Below are 21,323 nucleotides of genomic sequence, written 5' to 3' on the forward strand. Positions count from 1 at the left end.
CAACACTGGACACTCGAGAATAACGTGCTCGCTATTCACAGTTTTCACGCCTGCATTCATTTTGGAGCCGACACCGTTTATACTCGCACCAAACTTGGTCTGCCGCACGTGCGTTCATTGGGGAAACGGGTCAGACCACAGTCAGTGCGATATAATTCCGTATGCACGTCGGCGGTAGATCACGACCAACGAAAACGTGCAGGCAGAAAGTTTGGCCTACGATCACTTACAAAGTAAATAAATAAATAATAAATAAAAGAACACGTCTTTCTCGTGTTGGCTTGAAGTGCTTCCTCGTGTAACTATCTCATTTTAATGATCGAGAAGTACTTTACTATTATGACTCGAAAGTAGGCATACGAAATCCCGTGGACTTATTCGTTAACAGCCAGAAAATTAACCAAACACGAATTGCGAAAGCTGCATGCACCTACGAAACATGCATATCCTCAAAACGTCCTCGAGCAGACGATATCAGGACAATTCTTCGTCCTTAAAAAGGTCTCAAAGGGGCATTTTGGGGATAATCCTGCAAGTGTCGACTAGAGGACCAAATGAGGACGTCCTGAAACTGCCGAGGACGTTTGTACCATATGAGGACGACCTCAGGTCGTCGAGTGTTGTCTGGGGTGTGCGTTCATATCGCTGTCTCATTACTTCCCGATATTTGCTCATAACATAGAGCAGCTTCCTGTAATAATTACTGTATGAAGGTGTATGACTCGTCAATCAAAAGTAGCGCTTAGCTTGAGAATTTTACCATGAAAGAAATTTCTTGTTTGACTGGTAGTAACACATTAATGTCTTAATTAATACTTAGTAAAAAAAGTGGAAGTTCCTTTCATTTTTGTAAAAAAAAAAGACCGAACAGCAGTACACTGAATCGGCGGAAATTTCAAAAAATCAGTAGATCTATTAGTGAATTGTGGCCCCTAGAATATACTGCCAGGGACCATAATTCAATCAGCAGTCGTATTAGCACTACTGCTACGGCTTCTGATTTGTATTTAATACTGTGGTACAGCGTGCCCATGATCATGCCAAATTCAATGTGTGCAGGCGCCATAGCAAAACGCGTTACGAGAAGGTTGGTCAAATAGCACGGTTGTCAAATAGTAACACTTCAAGGCACCTTAGACAGCATTATGGTTGGAACGGTTGGAATAAGAAACTGTCTGTTTATTTTTAAACTAAAACATACTTTAAAAAAATTATGGCCGTGTGACGTCGCTGTCACTGTAAAGTACCAGACCTTAACTTCACTATTTAAAGGAAAAAAAAAAGATAACTCTAGTTTGTGGTTCACTAAGTATTCCGGCTAGGTGGCGTCAGCCACCGCCCGATCTAAAGGGTACAGCCATATCAATCCATCCATCCATCGGCCGCCGCTGCGCCATCAACATCAACTGCAACGAGGAGGCACGTGCGTAGCGGGGCCATGAATTTTTGAGCGAGTGCATGTGCCGCGGCTGGCTTAAAAACGATTCTTTGTCTTGCGCCGCTGTCGCCCCATGCAATCGAAGTGCCTCGTTACATACGGCGACAGAAATGTCGCCGTCGCTTTCGACGAGCCGTGGACGGGGCGGGATTTAATTGAACACTTGAAAGGGTTGGACATGTTCTCAGAAGTTGACGCCTCTGCCATAGGCTTGACGGTGAGTCCTTCCTTTCTATATATTTCTACAGTCGTCGTGCTGCAGTGGTTGCCACAGCGTTTGTCATCGATTACTGTAGCTTTGTGTTGCATCTTTTTGCTTCGTCCATTCTATAGAAAAACCCGACAGCGCTAAGTTACATGTTATTGCTAAATTTCGCCCAATTTAAGCCTCGATGACAATCATTGCTGCACCGAATTTACCCCTCACTTCTTTAATCGTAGAAAACGTGGAAGGTATTTTTGTTGAGTAGGGAATCCTACTTCGAGATCGCGCTAGGTGTCGATTCCAGTAGTGTTCGGCATCTAGCGAGGCTGCACGTGTATGTGTAGCCGACGCTGGCAGTAGTCAAATTTATTTAGTGTGTTTATTAAATACAGTTAAATGTTGCGCTTTTCACTTGCTGTGGCGGGAATTCGGGACATGTAAATAGCACGAATGCTTGTGGCAACAGCAGGTCTTTGTTGGCCAACATTGCAACCATGACACTTCCAAATTTTTTATCCGTGTGTTATGTAGTGCCCTTCTGAGTTCTGGCATTCTTATTTTTCCAGCGTTTCGACGAAGACTTCGACGTTTTTGTCGACATTACAGAAGTGGACGTGATCGAAAATAAATCGAGAATAAAAGTCCGACTGACCAGCCAAGTCCGGTGAGTAGTTTTGCATCTTTAGCAATACACTTACAAGCTGCTTGTTGCACACTGCTTTGAGAAAAACGGTGGCTAAAGTTTTCATTTAAAACAGACCTCTCAATTGGATAAGCCTCTTAGCTTGGTAGTTGTAACAAAAAAAGGGTGAGGTGGTTTTTCATAACAGCTTGACAAAATGCAGTTTCTGTGTTGCTATTACAGGATAGCAGATGTTCTGGAAGAGTCTGCACAGCCGTCACAGCCAGCACGGACCGGTGCATACTGCCTCCCAGATGTACCACCAGACATTGCCTGGATGGTAAAATGCCACCAGCCAGGGCAGTACTTCGTAGGTCGCTCTCGAGTACTACAGTGGCTTCACCATGACTTGTACTTATACGACATGTGAGTAATATTTACGTAGATACTGTGCAATATCCTGTTTGAAAGTGCTTTGAAACTTTTCTTCACATTCATCTTTTACCCGCTCTCGTGGGTTAAAAAAAAAGGGGGGGGGGACATCCATGGTGAATAAACAAAAAAAATTGCAGAAAAAGCACTCAAATGCTAGAAAAAATATCTGACATGTCATAGTGCCATCTGTGCAGCTGAAGGAAGCTTCAATGAAGCATGACCCCTTGGTGACAAACCATGGAGTAGTCACAATGCCCACTTGTTTCCTCCCGTGATTAAATATATATTGTTTTTGTTTACATCATTGTGGTCACTATCTTCAAGGTACCAGCTGGTTGGAATGCTGCATAAAGTCTCGCTCAAATGCAAGGAGTAGAAAACAGTGGCATCAAAGTAGTGCCAGTGCCCCCTCCATATCTGTACTGACATTCTTTAATGAGCTAAAAGATCATGGTTTCAGCCTGCTTGTGGTAGCCAGCACAGAAAACTGTGATGACTCTTGAAAACTTTGTATAAGACCCAACAACAGGTATACGAACAATATAGATGCTTCTATGATGCCTTTCAATGCCTGTTGCATTGTTGGTACAGTCGACTCTTGTTAATACGAAGTTCCCGAGAACCGCAAAAAACTTCGAATTAAACGAACTTCCAATTAGGCAGAAATCACAAAAACATGGCATCTTTATTAGGTTCAAAGCCGGCAGTTCTTTACGAAAAGTAGTCGGTCATCTTCGTCTGCTTCTGTTTGCCGAATCTAGCAGTGGAAAGCAGGTTTTGGAAGGCGTAGATGTGCCCAAGTGCTTCTTTAGCGTTGTTCTCCCAAGTGAAAAACCGCTGCGCGAGAGCGAGGCCCGCAGCTACATCGGCAGCCTTCGGTTGTGGCTTGCTTTCAATGTCATCTTCGTCGTCGCTTTGATGAACGCTTTCGTGGGGCCGAACAATCTGCACAATCTCGCTGTCCGTCAGTGCACCGCACGTTTTGACTGTGCTGTCCACGGCGACATAATCTTCAAAGCAGGGGTCACCGAGGACGACGTCAAAGCTGCTGTCACCGAGAGCGGCGTCAACAATGCTGTCGTCAAGCTCGCTTCGCATTTCCACCGGCGGACAAGAAGCCTCTCCCGAAGAATTTGCCACGAAACCACAGGCCCTGAAGCAGTTGGCGATGGTCTCATTCTTCACGCAGCCCCACGCTCGCGCTAGCATGTGGATGGCACTAATTAAACTCGCCTCGTATTGCGAGGACTTATCCATGCACAGAATCATGCGCTCGATGAGATGCTTCCTGTACAGGACATTCACATTTTTGATTATGCCCTGGTCCATGGGCTGCAACACAGATGTCATGTTTGCGGGCAAGTACGCAAGATGGATGGCACTCAAGGCTGGTACGTCCATGTGGGCACTGCATTGGTCGACAAGGAACAACACCTTGCAGTTCGATGATGCGAACTTCCGATCCAGTTTCCTTATCCAGTCCCTGAAAATGTCGGACGTCATCCACGTCTTTCTGTTAGAAGCATAGTCGACAGGAAGGGTCCTGACGCCTTTAAAGCACCTAGGCTTAGCGGCCTTCCCGATCACAAGAAGGCGACATCGTTCAGTGCCAGTCATGTTTGCGGCAATCATAACAGACACCCTTTCCTTACTACGTTTATCGCCAGCACAGTCGTCGTCTTTAAACGTCAGTCTTGTCTGGTAGCAACCGATAAAAAAGCACAGTCTCGTCTGCGATAAAGATGTCTTCCGGCTGATACTCCTCAAGGTACCCGCGAAGATTCTCTGCTTTCCATGCTGCAAATGTTTCCTGGTCGACTGACGCCTTCTCTCCACACACGCTCTTGAAAATCGGGTCATGGCGCTGTTTGAAGCGCGTCAGTCATCCGTCCGATGCAGCGAAGTCGTTGATGTCCAACATTAACGCAAGAGATGAGGCTTTCGCTGGAATGACCTCACCACTGAGAGGAAGTTTGTTGTTGCGTGCCTCTCTGATCCAAATCAGCAGCGCCTTCTCCAAATCCGGGTAGGCGCCGGTGCGCATTCGCTTCCGTGACATTTTAAACTTGTAATTTGCAAAAGCATCCATTATTGATTGCTTGTTTTTTATAAAATTCGAGAGCATGTTAGGCTTAATGCCGTACTTCCGTGCAATGTCTTGCTTGGCAAGGCCTCCCTGCTCTACTTCTTTCAGGACTTCTTTCATCGCCAGATCAAGTGTTCGGTACGAGCCGCGTTTTGCCATTATTCAACGTCGTGGCCAGCCGAACACGAGGAAATAACTTGCGACGCGCAGCTGACACAGTCAACGAAACACAAGCAGAGACGAGAGAACAAGACTGACAGTGAAAGGGATAGCTCGACGTTCGACACGCCGGTGCTGACTGAACAATCTTGCCGCTTCATGCACTGTGGCCCTGCGCACAACGACGATGTCCACAACAGTGCGCTGCGGACAGCTACGATGGTGACGACAGCAGTGCGGTAGTTGTTCTGGCACTTGAAAAATTGCGCATTTTATTGAAACTAACGGTTGCCTCGAGGCTCTAGATTAAAAAATAACTTCTATTTAACCAATCTTGTGGGCTTTCAACTTCGAATTATTGAGCATTTTTTTCTATGGTGTTGCATACAAAACTGACGGGAACACCTCTTGACTTCTAATTAACCGAAAATTCCAATTAAGCGACTTCGAATTATCGGGAGTCAACTGTACATACACTGGATTTCTACTTATCTGAAAATGCCCCGCCATGGTGGTCTAGTGGCTAAGGTACTCGGCTGCTGACCCGCAGGTCGCAGGATGGAATTCCGGCTGCGGCGGCTGCATTTTCGATGGAAGCGAAAATGCAGGAGGCTCGTGTACTCAGATTTCGGTGCACGTTAAGAACCCCAGGTGGTCGAAATTTCGGGAACCCTTTACTACAGCGTATCTCATAATCATATGGTGATTTTGGGACGTTAAACGTCAGATATCAATCAATTACTTATCCAAAAATGCCTTTCTGATGTTTTGTTCTAGCCATACTTTCTGCAGTTATTACCCACAAAGAAACTTGGCTAAAGGCAACCTATTTTCTAGAAATGCAATGCCATTGCAATTGTAACTGTTGCGATTTTTATTCTTTGCATATCAAAGGGGCTCTTGCCCTCATACTCTTCTTTATCGATCTCTCGATAAAGCTTTGGTCTGCTAGTGAGTAACTTACATTCTTGCTTTTGTAAATATTTTTTCCTGCTAGGTACCCTGGGAAATTGTACACAGAGGCAGCACGGGCTTTGATCACCAGATTTCCTAACTTGGCTGATGTAGCGGGGACTGGCTATGTGAGTTCACATATTATTGCAGAATTGATTGCACTGAAAAGCTTGTCTAATAAATGCCTGCTTTTAAGGACCAACAGTGAAGCGAAATCAGTCATTGACAATAAAAAGATAGCTTCTGCAAGAATTTCAGAATTGAACATGGCTCCTCCTGTTCTATAAGCCATTATTCTAAATTGGGACAGGCAGTTACACATGATTAGCCGATGCAACATTCAATAGTGAAATGCTGCTCGCCCTCAAGGTCCCTGTGTGATGATAAATCTGCAGGCTTAACTTTGCTTCTGATTGGAATCATTGCATTTTCATTAAAAAAGTAAAAATTAAAAAATAGCAACGGCACTTTATTACATGAATACGTATTCATGATGTGAGGAAAGGTAATGTTAGAAAGCTGCACTGCCTTCACACCATCAAGTGAGTCTACCAAGAAGTCAGAATCCACTACGTTTTCGGTCATTAAATACCTCCATGAAACTAAGGGAGAGCTTCATATGTGACGATGCATTATCACTAAGAGCATTGTTCGCAGTCCAAAAATGCTTGTGCGCTGCAAGACAGCATGTAAAGTGCATGTGCTGCACCATTCTTTTTTTCTAGTTAGCTGAGTCGTGGTGCAGCAGGTGATGTTGAACATGTGTTGTGAGCCTGCAGGTCATTCCGTTTACAAAGGGAACAACCAAGCAGTGTCATTCGGTTTAGTGAGTAATGAGGAGCAGTGTAAGGAACGCCAACATGCCAAACAACATGGCTGTGGTGATTTCGCTTAGGTGTTGTGAGCTTTGTCTTGTTTTTCTTCCATCTTAATCTTTAAAAGGTGGTGTCCCTTCAACAAAAAAGTTGAGGTGCATGGAACAGCTTAGTTTTCCTCTTTTGGTCGCTAAATGAAGGTGCTCTATAGCAGCTATCTTGCATCAGTGCTTCGTTTTTGATCTCCTGATATGGTGCCGTTCATGTCTTCACAGAAGAGAGAACACCTGCTATAGGGAAAAAAGTCCCGCAATATGCTAAAACAATAATTTGTGCTTGCTTATGGGTGATGGGGTGCAACAGCCCATATGTGTGCCTGTGGCACCACAAGGGCTTAGTGTGTATGCACTGTGTTTTTCAGTGAGCACTAAAAAGTAGAACATATTCAAACTGTGCTCACCGCACCACAGTGGCTGCTTTTCATTTAGTGGTGAAGTGCAGAAAGAAAAAAGGAACATCCCAGTACTAAGAACAACTTCTTGCTGGGCGAGTTGGTGCATGTCTGTGGTTTGTAATGTTGCACATACAATCGAACAAACACAGGAAGTAAAAAAGCGTAAACGGAAAGAGCGCAAACTATCAACTGGCTTTATTCCTTTGGTTGCTGTAAATATATGCACATTTAGCACATGTCCCAAAAAAATTTGAAAGAAGGTTTGTTTACATAGACGTATGTATATGTAAGGCATATCGACATGAGGCGTGTATTGGCCCATAATCGCAATGGCAACGTATTGCTGCGTCTCTTGCAGCACACATAGAGGAACTCTGAGTGCTGAAGAGAAAAAGGTAAGCCGTAAACTTTGCCCCTTGTTTTTTTTTTTTTTTTCCCCAAGCTGATGGTTTTTTTAGCATGAGCTCCGGCTACTGCTCTCGAAAATACGTGTTTGCATTCTCCTTTCTATGCAAGTAAGACGTGCAATAGCATTTGTATTCGTGTTCCCATAAATTGTTGCATGCCAAAGCAAGGCAGTTTTTGCAATGTTTCCGCTAGCAGCTGTTTACCAAGTTAAGGCGACTCATACACTTATGCAGAAGCCACCTTCATGCAACGAACTTTATCACAGCTAATTGTGTGTGCCTACATTTCATTGCATGTGCTGAGCACATCGCATGCTTGAAAAATGTACGCAGTCATGCGCAAGTCATCCCACTAACCGATGGCATGCACTTGCTTCTAATTGAGCATGTGCCGTTACCCAAACATAATAAACAAAACACATCAACGAAATATAGGCACACGCAATTAGCTGTGATGAAGTTAATTGCATAAAGGTGACTTCAGCGTGTAACATAAGCTTCTCCGTCACTTGGTAAATGGTTGCTAGCGAGAACATTACAAAAACTGCCTTACCTTGGCACGCAACAATTTTCGGGAACACGAATGCAAATGCTATGGCTCGTCTTACTTGCATAGAAAGGAGAATGCAAACACGTATTTTCGAGAGCAGTAGCCGGAGCTCATGCTAAAAAAACCATCAGCTTGGGGAAAAAAAAAAAAAAAACAAGGGGCAAAGTTTACGGCTTACCTTTTTCTCTTCAGCACTCAGAGTTCCTCTATGTGTGCTGCAAGAGACGCAGCAATACGTTGCCATTGCGATTATGGGCCAATACACGCCTCTCGTCGATACGTCTACGTAAACACACGTGAGCCTGTGTGTACTGCGCCATGTGGAGCCTCTAACATAGCTGCTATGCACACAACGGCGGACAGATGGCAGCGATTTTGCATAAGGCCTATACTCGCACATAGTACTTCAAAGCACCAGCATTTGCACGCCAGCTCAATATTTATTGATCAGAGGTGTGAGCTATCGAAAAGTCAACAGGCAGTGGGGATTCCTAGAAATTTTCGATAAAAATATTTCACGTGAGTCATCTCTTTCAATAAAAATATTCTCACCGAGTTGCGATCGCTAATATTTCATATTTCAAGGAACGAGATCGAAAGGTGTCAAGTAAGGCACAGAGCACACGAGATATTAGTGGTAAACAGCATTGACACAAAGTTCAAGGAAGTCAATTGCATGCAAATGGACTCACTGGCTCACTGAGACTGATAAACAGCGCTAGTCTGAGTTTTGGTGTCTCTGAGTCCGAGCGAGTCCCAAGGGCAAAATATATTTCATGAGTGAGCGTATGTGAGCTCTTCATCTTTGCCGACCTATGTGTGTGCCATTTCACATGCTAGATGGTGTTAGTTGCATCCGGCGGCTTGTCGTTCTCTTAGCTCTTTCAAACTGAAGGTGCAACTAGCTGACAATAAGCACACTACTTATGTGTTGTGAACTGCAGCAATCAATGGACTGTGGTATGAATAATTGGCCACCAGAAAGCTATTGCAAAAAAAAAAATAACTGCACTTCAAAATTGTTGTCACAGCCCTTTTAAGGGACGTGGCAATGAAAATTATCTTTATTTATGAGGCCAAAGGGATGAAATTCGGCATGCAGATGTCATTTGTTGTGCTGATATCATAACTGGAATCGGTTTTGAGCTATCTAATGTACCTCTTGAGTTACAACACTTGATAGACTCTCATTGTCATCCCAATATTAATTAGCTAATTAGACATAAGCTTGTCAAAATTTTTGCATAAGGATATTCACAAGGCTTCATTTTGTGCCATAATGCTATTGGTTTATTTTTAATATTTAAATAAGCACACAAATTTTTTTAATGTCCCAGACATATTGTCTTACCAACAACTTTTATAAAAAGCCAATTAGAAAAGTCCGTATGATGTGTACACAAATATGGACAGCTTTACCGCACTCACCCATGTTTGAGAATCTAAGTGCAAAAAACGGAATGGCTATAGCTTAATTTGTTGTGAAATGGCATAGGGATGACTGACAGCAACTGCTCAAAAAATTGAAAGCTGAGAAAATGGAGCCCAAAGATTTTGGAGCTAGAAGTTGATAGAATGGAACTCTGAAGGAAACTGGCTTTATTTTTCATTGGAGAAATGCATCTTTGTGGCTATCTAGAGCTCCAATTTGTCCTCTTTATGATGCCAATATGGTGGCACTGTGCCAAGGGAGAGCTTCAAATTTGCATCTTGCTATGCCCAATTTTCACATAGCTTTTTTTGACGACATCCCACTAGTGAAATGCTTGTTTCTCAACTTTTACTGCTTATTTGGGTCTAAAATCACACTATGATGTGACACATGGTCTCAGGATTGCAGAAAAGAATAATTGAAAAACTGAACATTTTGACCAAATTACGATTCCCATTGCCACGTCTCCCCTTAAATATGCTCTAACACAATAATCATGTTCTGGCATAAGCTATTTGAAAATATTTTGTGCACTAGAATCCGATTTCAGAGCAGACATAGTGTTGGAAGTTATAATTATGCGCCTAAAATACCCCCGAGACCAAATTTTGAAACTCAGGTGCATGTGTGCGATAGTCCTGCATGCGTGAGCACTTCTTAGTGATTATTAGCGAGAAATGTTGCCGTTAAAATATTTTAATTTAATTTCAAAGTAAGCAAGAGTGCGCATCTGAGTTTGCATCAACTCGCAACATCACCACTAATATGACAGAGACAGAGCTCCATGTGATGTTTCGAAAGAAAAGCGAGTATTGTCAACATCACAAGATGTCATGCAGTGCCCGCGTGCACAATACACCAACTGAAATCTGGCAAGGACTATTTTTTGTCACCTCCCCACGCTGTCTTGTCACGCTGCTCTCAATGTGGTAGTTGTTGCTTCGGCCAGGATTGCTCTTTTTATTTTTCTGGGGGGAAGGGGGCACATATTTAGCACTGGCATCGTTTCATTGTTTATCACACATGGGGCCCAGTTTTTATAACTGAGAACAACACCATGGCTTAAATGCACATTATCTCGCACTCTCTCTTTCTCGGACACTGGTTGCTTGTTGGTATTTAGGGGAGCATTTTGAACTGACATAAAATTGTTCTAATTCAGTGATGCTAGCATTATTTATACAATGCATTTGAGCATTAATGATTCAATTTTGGGATGTCCAGACACAAAGCTACAAACTGCAGAAATGAAGGAAAGAAGTGTAAACTTAAGGGCTCATTTTTTTTGTAAACAGATTATTCCAAGAACTAACAGACAACAACGCCAAGGAAAGTATAGGGAATGCTATCAGAAGTAACTGTAATGTAAATGTTAATAAAAGTGAACGAAAAAATAACTTGCCACCGGCACGGATCGAAGAGTGTTCCACACTCATTGTAGTGGCAATGGGCAACACTGACTGACCCTCCCACGTTTAAATACACATATAGTATACCCATAAGGTGGATGGGGGGATGACCACCACTGTGGCTCAGTGGTAGAGCATCGGACGCATTATTCAAAGGCCTTTGGGCCGGTACCTGCCAGTGGCAAGGTATCTTTTCGTCCACTTTTCTTTTGTCACATTTACATTACAATTACTTTTAATACCATCATCTATACTTTTCTTGGCATCATCACCATCTATTCTCATTATTAATCACTTAAACTGCAGTAATGAAGTTACAAGCAGAACATTCAGTGTAGTTTCCCTTTAAGCTCAATAAGTACCCTTGTGGGGTCAGAAAAAATAAAAACAAAAGCAGAACAGAAGTGCCGGGGAGGTAAATTTCTTTTTTCATATTTTCTGTTATAAGTTATTGATTAGAGCAATGTTTATTTTCAAAAGAAAAGGGATGAATCAATAACAACTTTCCGAAATACTTTTATTATGTGATCTCACTCAACCAAACTGTGATGACAGCTGCTGCAGTGGCACTCATTCCTTGTACTTGTTGCCAGTCATACTTTTGTGTGTGAGGCGATCCATGATCACATGATTGCAGTTACCTATTTAAATAACATATTTAGTAACTCTCTCGTGCTTTACAGGATTCATGGCGAGAAGCTCTAAGATTTAAAGCCAAATATGAAAGGAAGAAAATGAAGGCATTAACAAAGGAGAACACAGAAAGAATTCCGCGGAAGAAGAAGCCTACAGAGGACGAGTGCACTGCTCCTCGGCGCACTGAGAGGCCTAGTGTACGTATTTCAAATTTTGCACAGCCCTGCAGACATCAGGTTTGTCTTTGCCATCTGGCCAACAAAATTTATCTGTGCTTTCAGGCAGCTGTCTTGGCTGACGCAGAAGATGCCGAGACCATTGCTGGTCACGTTTTGGCAATGACGAAAGAAGTTGCAAAGGCCAGGCCCGACATGGCCTATATTGAGGACTGTATGAGCAGAACTTTGCCAAGCAGAAGGGAGTGGGTGTCCCAAGACAGCCCATCTGTTGATGACATCATTAAGAAGTACCCTGCTCTTTTAATCGGCTCCATCGTAAGTTTTTCAGTGTGCATTCATGAATCGAAAGTGGCTAAAAAGTGCCCAGGGAAATAGCATGCTCTGCTGTTTCGGCCACATCCATCCATTCTTGAGATGTTTGTTTTGCAATTATTTGTTGTACAGTTGTTCTAAGTATTTTATTAGTTCATCAAGCTTTTCAAAATTTTTATTCTGCAGTTTATTTGATATAAACTATTGAAATGTTATTTACTGACTGTTTGAATTGTTCACTTTATGCTAACATGATGCATATGTACAATGGCTTGAACAAGAATGCAGTAAAACCCTAATGTACATTTTTGATTAAAGTGTAAAAAGTACACCTAAGATGTGAAAAAACAGGAAAAATGAAAATAATTTAGCATTGCTGAGCTGTATGGTTTATTTCATTGCTTACACTTATTGCTTTTACTGTTGCGTGGTTCTGTCCAACACACAACCCGAGAGTCTGCTTGTTTAGGGAATATCAGGGAAGCTCGAAACACAGAAATCGCTTGTTGTGACGTCAAGATGGGGCAGAAAGGGGATACAACATCCTTTCTACTACTGATAGCATGAAGCGAGTGAAAGCAGTGTTTGAGTAATATTTCAGTTCATCAAAGAAGCAATGGAGAGTGCCTCTGAACTTGACGCAATATAGAAGTCGCACAAAGAGAATATAAAAGACGAAGCAACAACTGCAAACCTTTGGCAGATAGCAGAGCAACTCTTGGATTTGTAATCTAGAGTTGCCAGTTCTGCTTATAACAGGAGGATTCGGGCTTCTTTTTCTGCCGATTTGTTTGGAGAATTTTTCAGTCGCCTGTCGCGTTTTAGTTTGGGGTAATTTGCATTTCCAGCAAATATAGTTATTTTAGTTGTCACGTTCCAGAATCCACATTTGTCATTTACTAATAACATTTTTGTTGACTGAAACGTGAATGCATAGGCGTTTACAGGGTTCCCCATAAAGGGGGCCAAAGGTTCGTTGCAGTGGCCCTCAACCCTACTAAGTCTACGTATGGGGAAGATTTTTTGCTCCCCCTTCCCTTAGGTGACTAGGTGAGCTAGGCTGGCCCCTGTGACCCGCTTTCCATGTGCAGGCCTATGGTTATGTGTTCAAACATATGTTGAGGGAAACTCAAGTAAACGTCAAATATATGTCGGGGGAAAATTATAAATAACGTTCATCATGCCATGGCAACATAATGGAAACCATGCTAAGAAGTATCTATGTGCTTTTGTTGATAGTCTTGTATATTGATTCAAGAAATCGTGGAATCACTAGGATTATGCCAAATAGGCCAATTTAGTGCTTCAGCACTAATTTGTGAATGCAAGATGAACTTACTGGTACATTAGTGACAGTAAAAGGGTCAAATAAAACTTGCAACATTGCCTGGTGCATTTACTCATGACAATCAGTCAGTTGTTCGAGTGCCTGGTGTAATACCGTAGAAAGTCTAGTGCTACGGCAGCCAAAGTGATCACTACTTCACGATACCTTTGCGAGATTGTCGCCTTATTTGCCAATGTTTGGTAGCTACAACATATCACTGTTGGCATTGTTTTGTGTCATTGTGGTTTGTAGGAGATGGCCGAATGCCCTGCAATAGTGACTTTGAAAGCAGTTGTCTAAAAAAATGGCTCCTGTGCCAGCTCATCTTAAAGCTATTCTCTAGTACATGCATTGCCACACTCAGCCACAATCTAGTTGACAAATGGAAATTCAAATTAAACTGTGGAAGGTTAGAGTGGCATCATCCACAGAAACATGGTAAATTTATGCTATTTTATTGGCATTATGTGATTCATTTTGAGGCTGTAAAAGAACAACTAAAGTGCATGCAGCACACCCATTCAGGGGAAAGCGAATGTGTGCCAAAATTGGCAAGGTGCATGCTTTGATAATTTATGTTAATTTGGCTTGCTGTACAGAGCAGCATAAAGTATTTTTGAAGGTTTTGCAGTAAGTCTGCAGTTGTCCTTGCTTATATTAAAATTTTATAGTATACTTGTTTTATGACACAACTGGTGGTGCGTCACTGATGTACATCCCTTTGTCTCTGCACTTTTGGCTATAGTCACTCATATTACATCATAGCGACAAGCTACTAACATCTAGATTTTCAATAGCTATATTGACCAAGCGGCAGGAATGAGTAATCTGTTTGCTAAACAGCTTATTTCGTCACTTGCTGCTTCAATGCATCGAATTCCTTGGCAGGACTTACGAAGATTATGTCCTGCTATGTACTTTACTTGTGAAACTGGCAGATAGTAACCTCCGCATTTTATTTCAAAATTGCCCTTTTGTGCTTGGTAGGAGTAGGTCGAACCTTTTTATAAAAGACACTGATTTAAAATAGAAATTGGTATAAGAGACAGCAGTGTGTCTACATTGAAATAGGTGTTGATAAGAAAATGCATAAGTGATACCCATGCTTATAAGAAACACCGCATAAAAAGACAAGAGTTGCTCCTCAGTACAAATTTCTTATAAAGGGGTTCAACTGTATTTGAAAGTGGCTTTGTTTGCCTTTTTGAAAAATTAACAAAAAGCTGGTATTAAGAAGACCGGCAGAAAGAAAGAAAATTTAGACAGTAACAAGGTTAGTTGAGCACACTAATAACAAATGTCTGGTATGTTCCAAGGAACCATAAATATACTCAGCTCAAATGCATTCGCTAGCAGTTTATCTCACATCCATAGCACCATGGTGCTGTGGATGGCACTGCAAATCCAAAACTTAGAAAGTATGTCCCATTTCAGAAAACTGTTGCAAGGTATGAAAATGATGCTTCAAAGCCTTTTTCATAACCTGGTGCACAGTCTCATTTCCTAATATTTTTTAACTGCACACGTATCTGAGCACTTCTGCAACTCCTTAAAAGGGAAAGATATTATGCATTTGTAGCACGAAGCTCAACCGAAATCCTCGTGTATCTTTTAGGATGAAAGCTTTGTTCTGTCCATGGAAATGTTGAGGAATCCATGAAAGTTTTTTTGTAGCTTGGTGCTACAAATGTGTGGTTGTCCATTTTTGTTTTTGTAACAGTAACCGTCTTGCCACATTGCAAGAGCCCATAAAACTGATTAACATCATCTTCAGCATTTTTATTCATATTACTGTAATCGTGAACCTGACTACACGTTTTGCAGTGCTGTGACCTTGTGCAATGTTGTACCGCAGATGCAAGTAAGTCTATAGGGTTTACCGTCATTAAAATGCCTTATGAAAATTTTATAGGTGCAGCTGGAATTCAGGTTGCTTACCAAAGTGCCCATAATGGAGAAACTGGAAGAATTCTTGGGGCCTGCTTCAGGAAAAATAGTAAAAATAGCCAGACAGAAACGTCACATGCAAAAGTTTCTGGAAGACCTCGATGCTGTTCTTGTCGATGCCTCTGAAGATGCATCCGAGGGTAATTTCAAACATTTCTACGCTAACATTACCACCTTTCTTTGTATCTAGCTTCCAGTAGCGCCATTCTTCCGATTTTACGTCAAGCAAATTGGGTGCTGTAAAATTGAATGTATTAGGCAAGATTTGTTTGCACAGTTCTACATTGGTTGACTCAGAGCATGCGTTCGATTAGTCTATCACTATATGCACTTGTTTTGAAAATGCAATGTCACACTCCTAGAAACTGGCATTAAGTGCCAACGACGTGATTACAGGTAGCTATTACAGAGATAAATTTATTTCAAGAGCTCATGTACAGAAGCAATAAAAATTGCTTAAATATCTCAGCTGCTGAAGATCTTAAACTGCCTCTATTTGTGCAATACATTCACCACTGCTTGAACTTCTCAGCTAAAGCTAGGTTGAAATACAGTTCATTCTGTGCTCAAACCAATAAAATAAAATTTAAGAAAATAAGTTTTGTTCAATGATGGAACCAAAACTGAAGCACAGATGAGCACAAGCAAAAGACCAGAATGTTGGAAACAAAGATTACAGAAGAGGCAAAGTTCTGTATTTGTTGTGTGCCATGTGCGTTTAATTGCAAGCACAGCCTGCACGCCCACACAACGAAGTTGGTTGGTGGTCGATATAATGATGCTCACTTATTCTTGACGAAGTAGGGCAGTGACGCTCTTCCGTGTTTTAGTATCGCGGCTGAATGTGGGTGAATTTCATTTCTTCTCAAATATTACTAGAGGTCGGTTTTTGAAAATTTCTAAACTGCAATGGGATTTTTGCATGAATGAATTCAATACTCCCATTTCACAAAATGCCTACCTCCACTAATAAAAAAAGGTAATTTAACATTCTTACATACAGTTCAAAGTGATTTCTTTAGTCTTTTTAAAGGGGTCGTAGCAGGCAAGATGGGTGCCACTGTGTTTTCCAATACTTTTCTTGAGTTTTCAATTTATTTCTGTGCATTCTACATTTGGCAATGGCAAGGATTAAAATTCGTGCCAAAATTTTTTTCACATCTGAAAGCACGAAGATGTAAACTGCATCTTCTAAAGGTACGATAAAAATTTTGTTATATTATGTCTTGCAGTGCTATCCCCAATGGGAATTAGGTTCTGCTGCTTAAACACCATAGCAATACACAAACTAGTTGTGTAGTAATGTAGATGTAAGTAAGCACGTCTACTCCTTCTCACTTCACATTAGGTATCCAGCTGGTCTGTGGTGCACGTGACTGTGAATTTCGCTTGGCTGGGTGACCCTGCATACTTCCTAAGTTTGAGTGTAGTTACCATGACTACCCCATAAAAGATAGTCAGTCATGTACACCATTACAGCCTCTATGTTTCTAGTGAGTTGCTAAAATGGCAGTTTGAATCCAGCTTGTAGCTTTTGCATTTAAGTACTTTTTGAAACAGTGCAACTCACGGTTTTTTCAGAGGTGATGCTCACTGCTGCTATTTGTGTCCTTCCGGCAATGGTGAAGGAAAGAATGGATGCTTTCATCTGCAAATTTGTGAGTATAATTCATAGTTTGTATATTACTTTCCCTGTGAACTGCAGTTGTGAAGTTGCCATCTGTGATAAATGTTTGCTATATCTTTTGCAAGTGAATTGTTGAAAAGCCTTTCAACCAGCCATGTCCAAGACGACTTTCACGTACCATTTATGCATAGGTTACCCAGTACAGTAGAAGCCCGCCATAATGTAGCCCGCTCGGAGGCTACATCACTGTCAGCCACTCTTTGCATTGTTTTTATAGGATTCAATGAATCGGTATCTCCACTGTTTGAAATGCCATGAACTGGCACTCCAAGCTGACCAGAGTGGGCACGTTGATTTTTTATGCAGCCCGAACTGGCTTAAGGATGCATTCAGTGATGTGATGTTGTGTATCGCGAGCCATGATATGGTTTTTATTCGTGTCACCATAAGCATAGATCTTAGAACCTGTGTAATGCTATGTAAGCACGGCATCTGTGCCACCGTCGTCATCCCCAGCCTATTTTTGTGTCTTCTGCAGAATGAAGACCGCTCTAAAATTATCTCCAATTTACCCTTTCTTGAGCAAGCCGATTCAGTTTCATCCCTGTGAGCTCCCTAATTCTGTCGCTCTAGGTGATTCCCTGCCTTCTCGGCTTTTCCTCTTTTTTTTTTTGCATTCATTCTGCTTCTCTTGCCCCCAGTTGTTTGTTTTACTCTTTGTATGGCCGCACCAAGTTTATTTCTTTCAACCTGCAGTACCCGACTGTCTCACCCAATCTGGTGTTTTCTAATAGCTTAATGTTTTACCAACCATTTCCTGTTTCATGGTATGGTACATGGTCCTTAAAGGGATACTGAACAAATTTTTGGCCACCAAGATATTCAATCAAATTGGAAGTGGGGTCCTCAAAGTGATCGGGACAACCTTCATTCCAGGCAGAAACTACAGGGAAATAATGAATTTAATGCGTTTTTAACAAACTACTACCGCATCCAGCAGCCACGCCGTTCACTACAGGAGGTGATGTTTCGTGACGTCATACCCACCCGAGATGGGCACACTAACAATGCGGGCCCTCTACTCGCTCATCTCCCCCTGCGGTTCCTAGAACCGGTATGAACAGCAGCGGTTGCAAACAGTTCTCCCCGCCGAGGCCAAGTAGCTAGGCAAAGCATCAGTGCTTTTGGGAAAGAGTGAGAGAAGAGGACAGGAACTCGTGCGCCCTGCATGTTTCTCGGCGAATGTGATGGCATGGTTTCCACTCGCACACAGACGCCACGGGTTGACAATTCATGAAAAATACAGGCAACTGTTCAAAAATATGGGAAATCAACTGTTTATCAGAACAGTCACATCTTCTGATTATAATCACGAATTTTAGTCAGTTTTCCAATTTTTGTTCAGTATTTCTCTAATTTTTATTAAGTTTCCCTGTTAGGCTCTAAGCCCAGATTACTTGTTGATCTGGTGGTACGTAGAGGTTTGCATACTTTTCATTTGAGGAACAGTGGCTGATTCCCTGTCATGATTTGAGAATGCATGCTTTATGCACTTCTGCCCATTTTTAATTTTGATTAATTTTTTTTCATAAATAGGCTCCCCTTATAGGTTTACATACGCTTGTGCAGACTCCAGGGTAGGCAGCCAATAATGAACTCTTTTTTTCTTTACTATTAGCTTTGTTGATGGCATATTCCTTTTTAGGCATAATTTTGTAGTTCTTGATATATATAGTCAATCTTTTTTTTCAATTCACTGCCATGTGTTAGCTCACATAGTTCTAAAGTGTTTTTTGTGCAAGGTTTTTGCAAATTAAGGGCACCTAGGCCAGAAACTGCATGGTCTTATCGCACTCAGTTTACTTGTGGGTTGTTTCTGTTGTCATGCTAGCATGCCATGCCTGCTCAATTTTTTTATGCCTTCAATGGAATCTCTTACAATAACATTTTCATCGATAATGCAGTTCTAAATGGAGTTCTAATGCAGTTCGATAATGCAGTTCTAAAAGACAATCTAAATATGATTGTATGTGCCAGTACCCCTATATATAGCCAAACAAATTGGAGTCATGTAGCTTTGTTATATTTTGCGTAACTGATTGCCAAATTCGAAAAAAGCAGCAGAGCAAGTAAGCGTGGCACCCCACCTCTCCGTCATTATTAATTTACTGTGCTTCGAACAATTTTTTTTACAGCAAAACCAATTGCGGATCTCTTCTTTCCACTGATCAAACAACAATATAAAATTCTGAAAAAAATTTAAGAGGTCGACCAGCCATGGTTTGTTCAATCTTACGTGGAATCACACCTTTTTCTTTTTTTTTTTTCAGAACGAATTATTGGGTTGTGTGTAAACAAGACCAGTCACTAAACTGTGGATAAGCCTGTAGCCTTAGTGCGAATGCTTTATGAATTATTAAGAATGTTCCTTCTAGTTTGGAAGCATGCTTTGCAAATTAATTTCAGTTTCATTTATTTGTCAGTGTGCCGTAAAACATTACGTTTTATCTGTTCCTACATAAAGGAGCTGTTGTAATAATGAAGCAACAAGTTTTTTGTTGAAGTGTGCTTTTTTATTTTTGTAGGACCCCACAAAGACGCACTACGTGCCCACAGTCACATTCATGGGAAATGTGTTGACATCTGATGCATTTGCTGTGAGGCTGGAGGACATCGAAATTGCAGAGAAGAGCCTCTTGGCAGCAATTTCCACCCAGATGGCACTATACTGGGCTACCAATATAGTTTTTGATAAAAAAGCTCAACGAACGTTTGACGTTCTATCCCGCGCTCTTAAAGTGAAGAGTGGCCTACGGCCAACACCACTAGTCAGCGTAACACTGACCACCCTGAGCCATTAATGAATAAAGTTTTTTGAACGAATAGATGTGGATTTCTTATCTCTCCTGGAGCCTCTGTGCCAGACATGGCGCAACCTAATGAAAATCATGTTCTTGAAAACTTTTTTTCATTTGCCGCTGGGAGAGCTTGACGGCTGGTTTCTTAAAGAGCACTCGCACAAGTAATGAACTACATTGAGAGACATCGATCATGAGCAACTGCATGCGACTCTGATGAGGAACGTTGTGAAAGAGTAACCATCGCTCTCATTGGCGTGGAATATCCATTCTTCCCTGCGGGACTAATGGGAAAGAGTAACAATTGCTCCAATTAAGAGCACTCAGAGAGAGCAAGTGTTACTCCTGTGAGAGTATTCACAGAGCATATTACTCCTTGTAAAGAATAACCATCGCTCCCCGGGGAGTATTGATAAAGACTATCTGTTACTCCATCAGGGGCATACGGAAGGACTAAGCGTCACTCCCATAGGAGCATTGACAGAGAGTATCCATTGCTCCTTCTAAAGAGTAACCATCACTCCCCTGGGAGTATTGAAAAGGACTATCTGTTCCTCCATTGGAAAGAGTGTCACTCCCATAGGAGCATTGACCAAGAGCATCCGTTCCTCCTTGAGGAGTTTAGGAAGGGAGCAATGGATGCTCTCATGCGGTGTAATTGCAAAGAGAACTGTTGCTCCCCTGAGAGTATTAAAGAAGACTATCTGTTCCTCCTTTCAGGAGTATTGGGAAAGAGTAACCGTCACTCCTGTGGGAGTATCAAATAAGACTATCCGTTACACCTTTGAGGAGTATTGAGCAAGAGTAACCATTGCTCCCATGGGAGTAGTGACAGAGCATCAGTTGCTCCAGTCAGTTACTCTCTGAAAGAGCAACTGAAATTGGGGAGTAACGGTTCCTCCCGTCGCAGTTACTCCCGAAATGGTGCAATGGGTGTGGCAAGTCAGTTACTCCTCTAAAGGAGTAACCTCGACCCCCCTTTTCCTCCTTTACTTTTTAGAGTGTAGTTGGAGGGCTCCGGAAATTTCGACCACATGGGGTTCTTTCACGTGCACCTAAATCTGAGCAAACGGGCCTACAACATTCCCGCCTCCATCGAAAATGCAGCCGCTGCAGCCGGGATTTGATCCCGCGACCTGCGGGCCAGCAGCCGAGTACCTTAACCACTAGACCACAGCGACGGGGCGGCCTCGGAAAGTCTCAAGTTCCACTCATCGCCGAATGGGGGCGCTAAAATCGGCAGCTAAAAAAATATCGGACAAATTACGAAGGGGTAGACACAGTATGCAGTGCGTGTGGAGAGGAAGAAGAAACAGCCGAACAGTTGATAATGTTCTGTAAAGGGCTTCACCCTATAGTTCAGGATGATGGCGCACAGTTTTTCAAATCACTGGGGTTTAGGGACAAGGAGGGCAAAATAGACTTTAAGCGGGTAGAATTATCTAGAAGGAGGTTGCCTGATTGATGGCTG

General features: G+C 42.0%; 2 protein-coding genes across 6 annotated transcripts in view; both read left to right on the top strand.

The window, feature by feature from the left end:
* LOC119165123 (uncharacterized) overlaps positions 1 to 21,323 on the top strand; it is a 293,343-nt gene that overhangs the window by 184,203 nt on the left and 87,817 nt on the right. The gene's annotated exons all lie outside the window — the stretch shown is intronic.
* LOC142817713 (uncharacterized) lies at positions 624 to 19,877 on the top strand. Of its 2 annotated transcripts, XM_075895137.1 has the most exons (9): positions 626 to 1,655; positions 2,210 to 2,307; positions 2,509 to 2,691; positions 5,943 to 6,027; positions 11,650 to 11,799; positions 11,884 to 12,096; positions 15,333 to 15,507; positions 16,949 to 17,025; positions 19,580 to 19,877. In XM_075895137.1, the coding sequence occupies exons 1-9, from the start codon at positions 1,512 to 1,514 to the stop codon at positions 19,853 to 19,855; spliced, it is 1,401 nt and encodes a 466-aa protein (XP_075751252.1). In that variant the 5' UTR covers positions 626 to 1,511; the 3' UTR covers positions 19,856 to 19,877. The 2 variants fall into 2 exon arrangements, with proteins under 2 accessions (XP_075751246.1, XP_075751252.1); XM_075895131.1 differs by having other exon boundaries at positions 624 to 1,655; positions 11,650 to 12,096.

Source organism: Rhipicephalus microplus, chromosome 1 (assembly GCF_043290135.1).
Source record: "Rhipicephalus microplus isolate Deutch F79 chromosome 1, USDA_Rmic, whole genome shotgun sequence".
Classification (NCBI taxonomy): Eukaryota; Metazoa; Arthropoda; class Arachnida; order Ixodida; family Ixodidae; genus Rhipicephalus; species Rhipicephalus microplus.

What these genes read in the sequence shown, in the direction of transcription:
- LOC142817713 (XM_075895131.1), top strand. Translation starts at nt 1,512, where the DNA reads ATGCAATCGAAGTGCCTCGTTACATACGGCGACAGAAATGTCGCCGTC. An exon ending in CCTCTGCCATAGGCTTGACG is followed by an intron (nt 1,656 to 2,209) that starts GTGAGTCCTTCC and finishes TTATTTTTCCAG; the next exon opens with CGTTTCGACGAAGACTTCGA. An exon ending in CTCTTTTAATCGGCTCCATC is followed by an intron (nt 12,097 to 15,332) that starts GTAAGTTTTTCA and finishes AAAATTTTATAG; the next exon opens with GTGCAGCTGGAATTCAGGTT.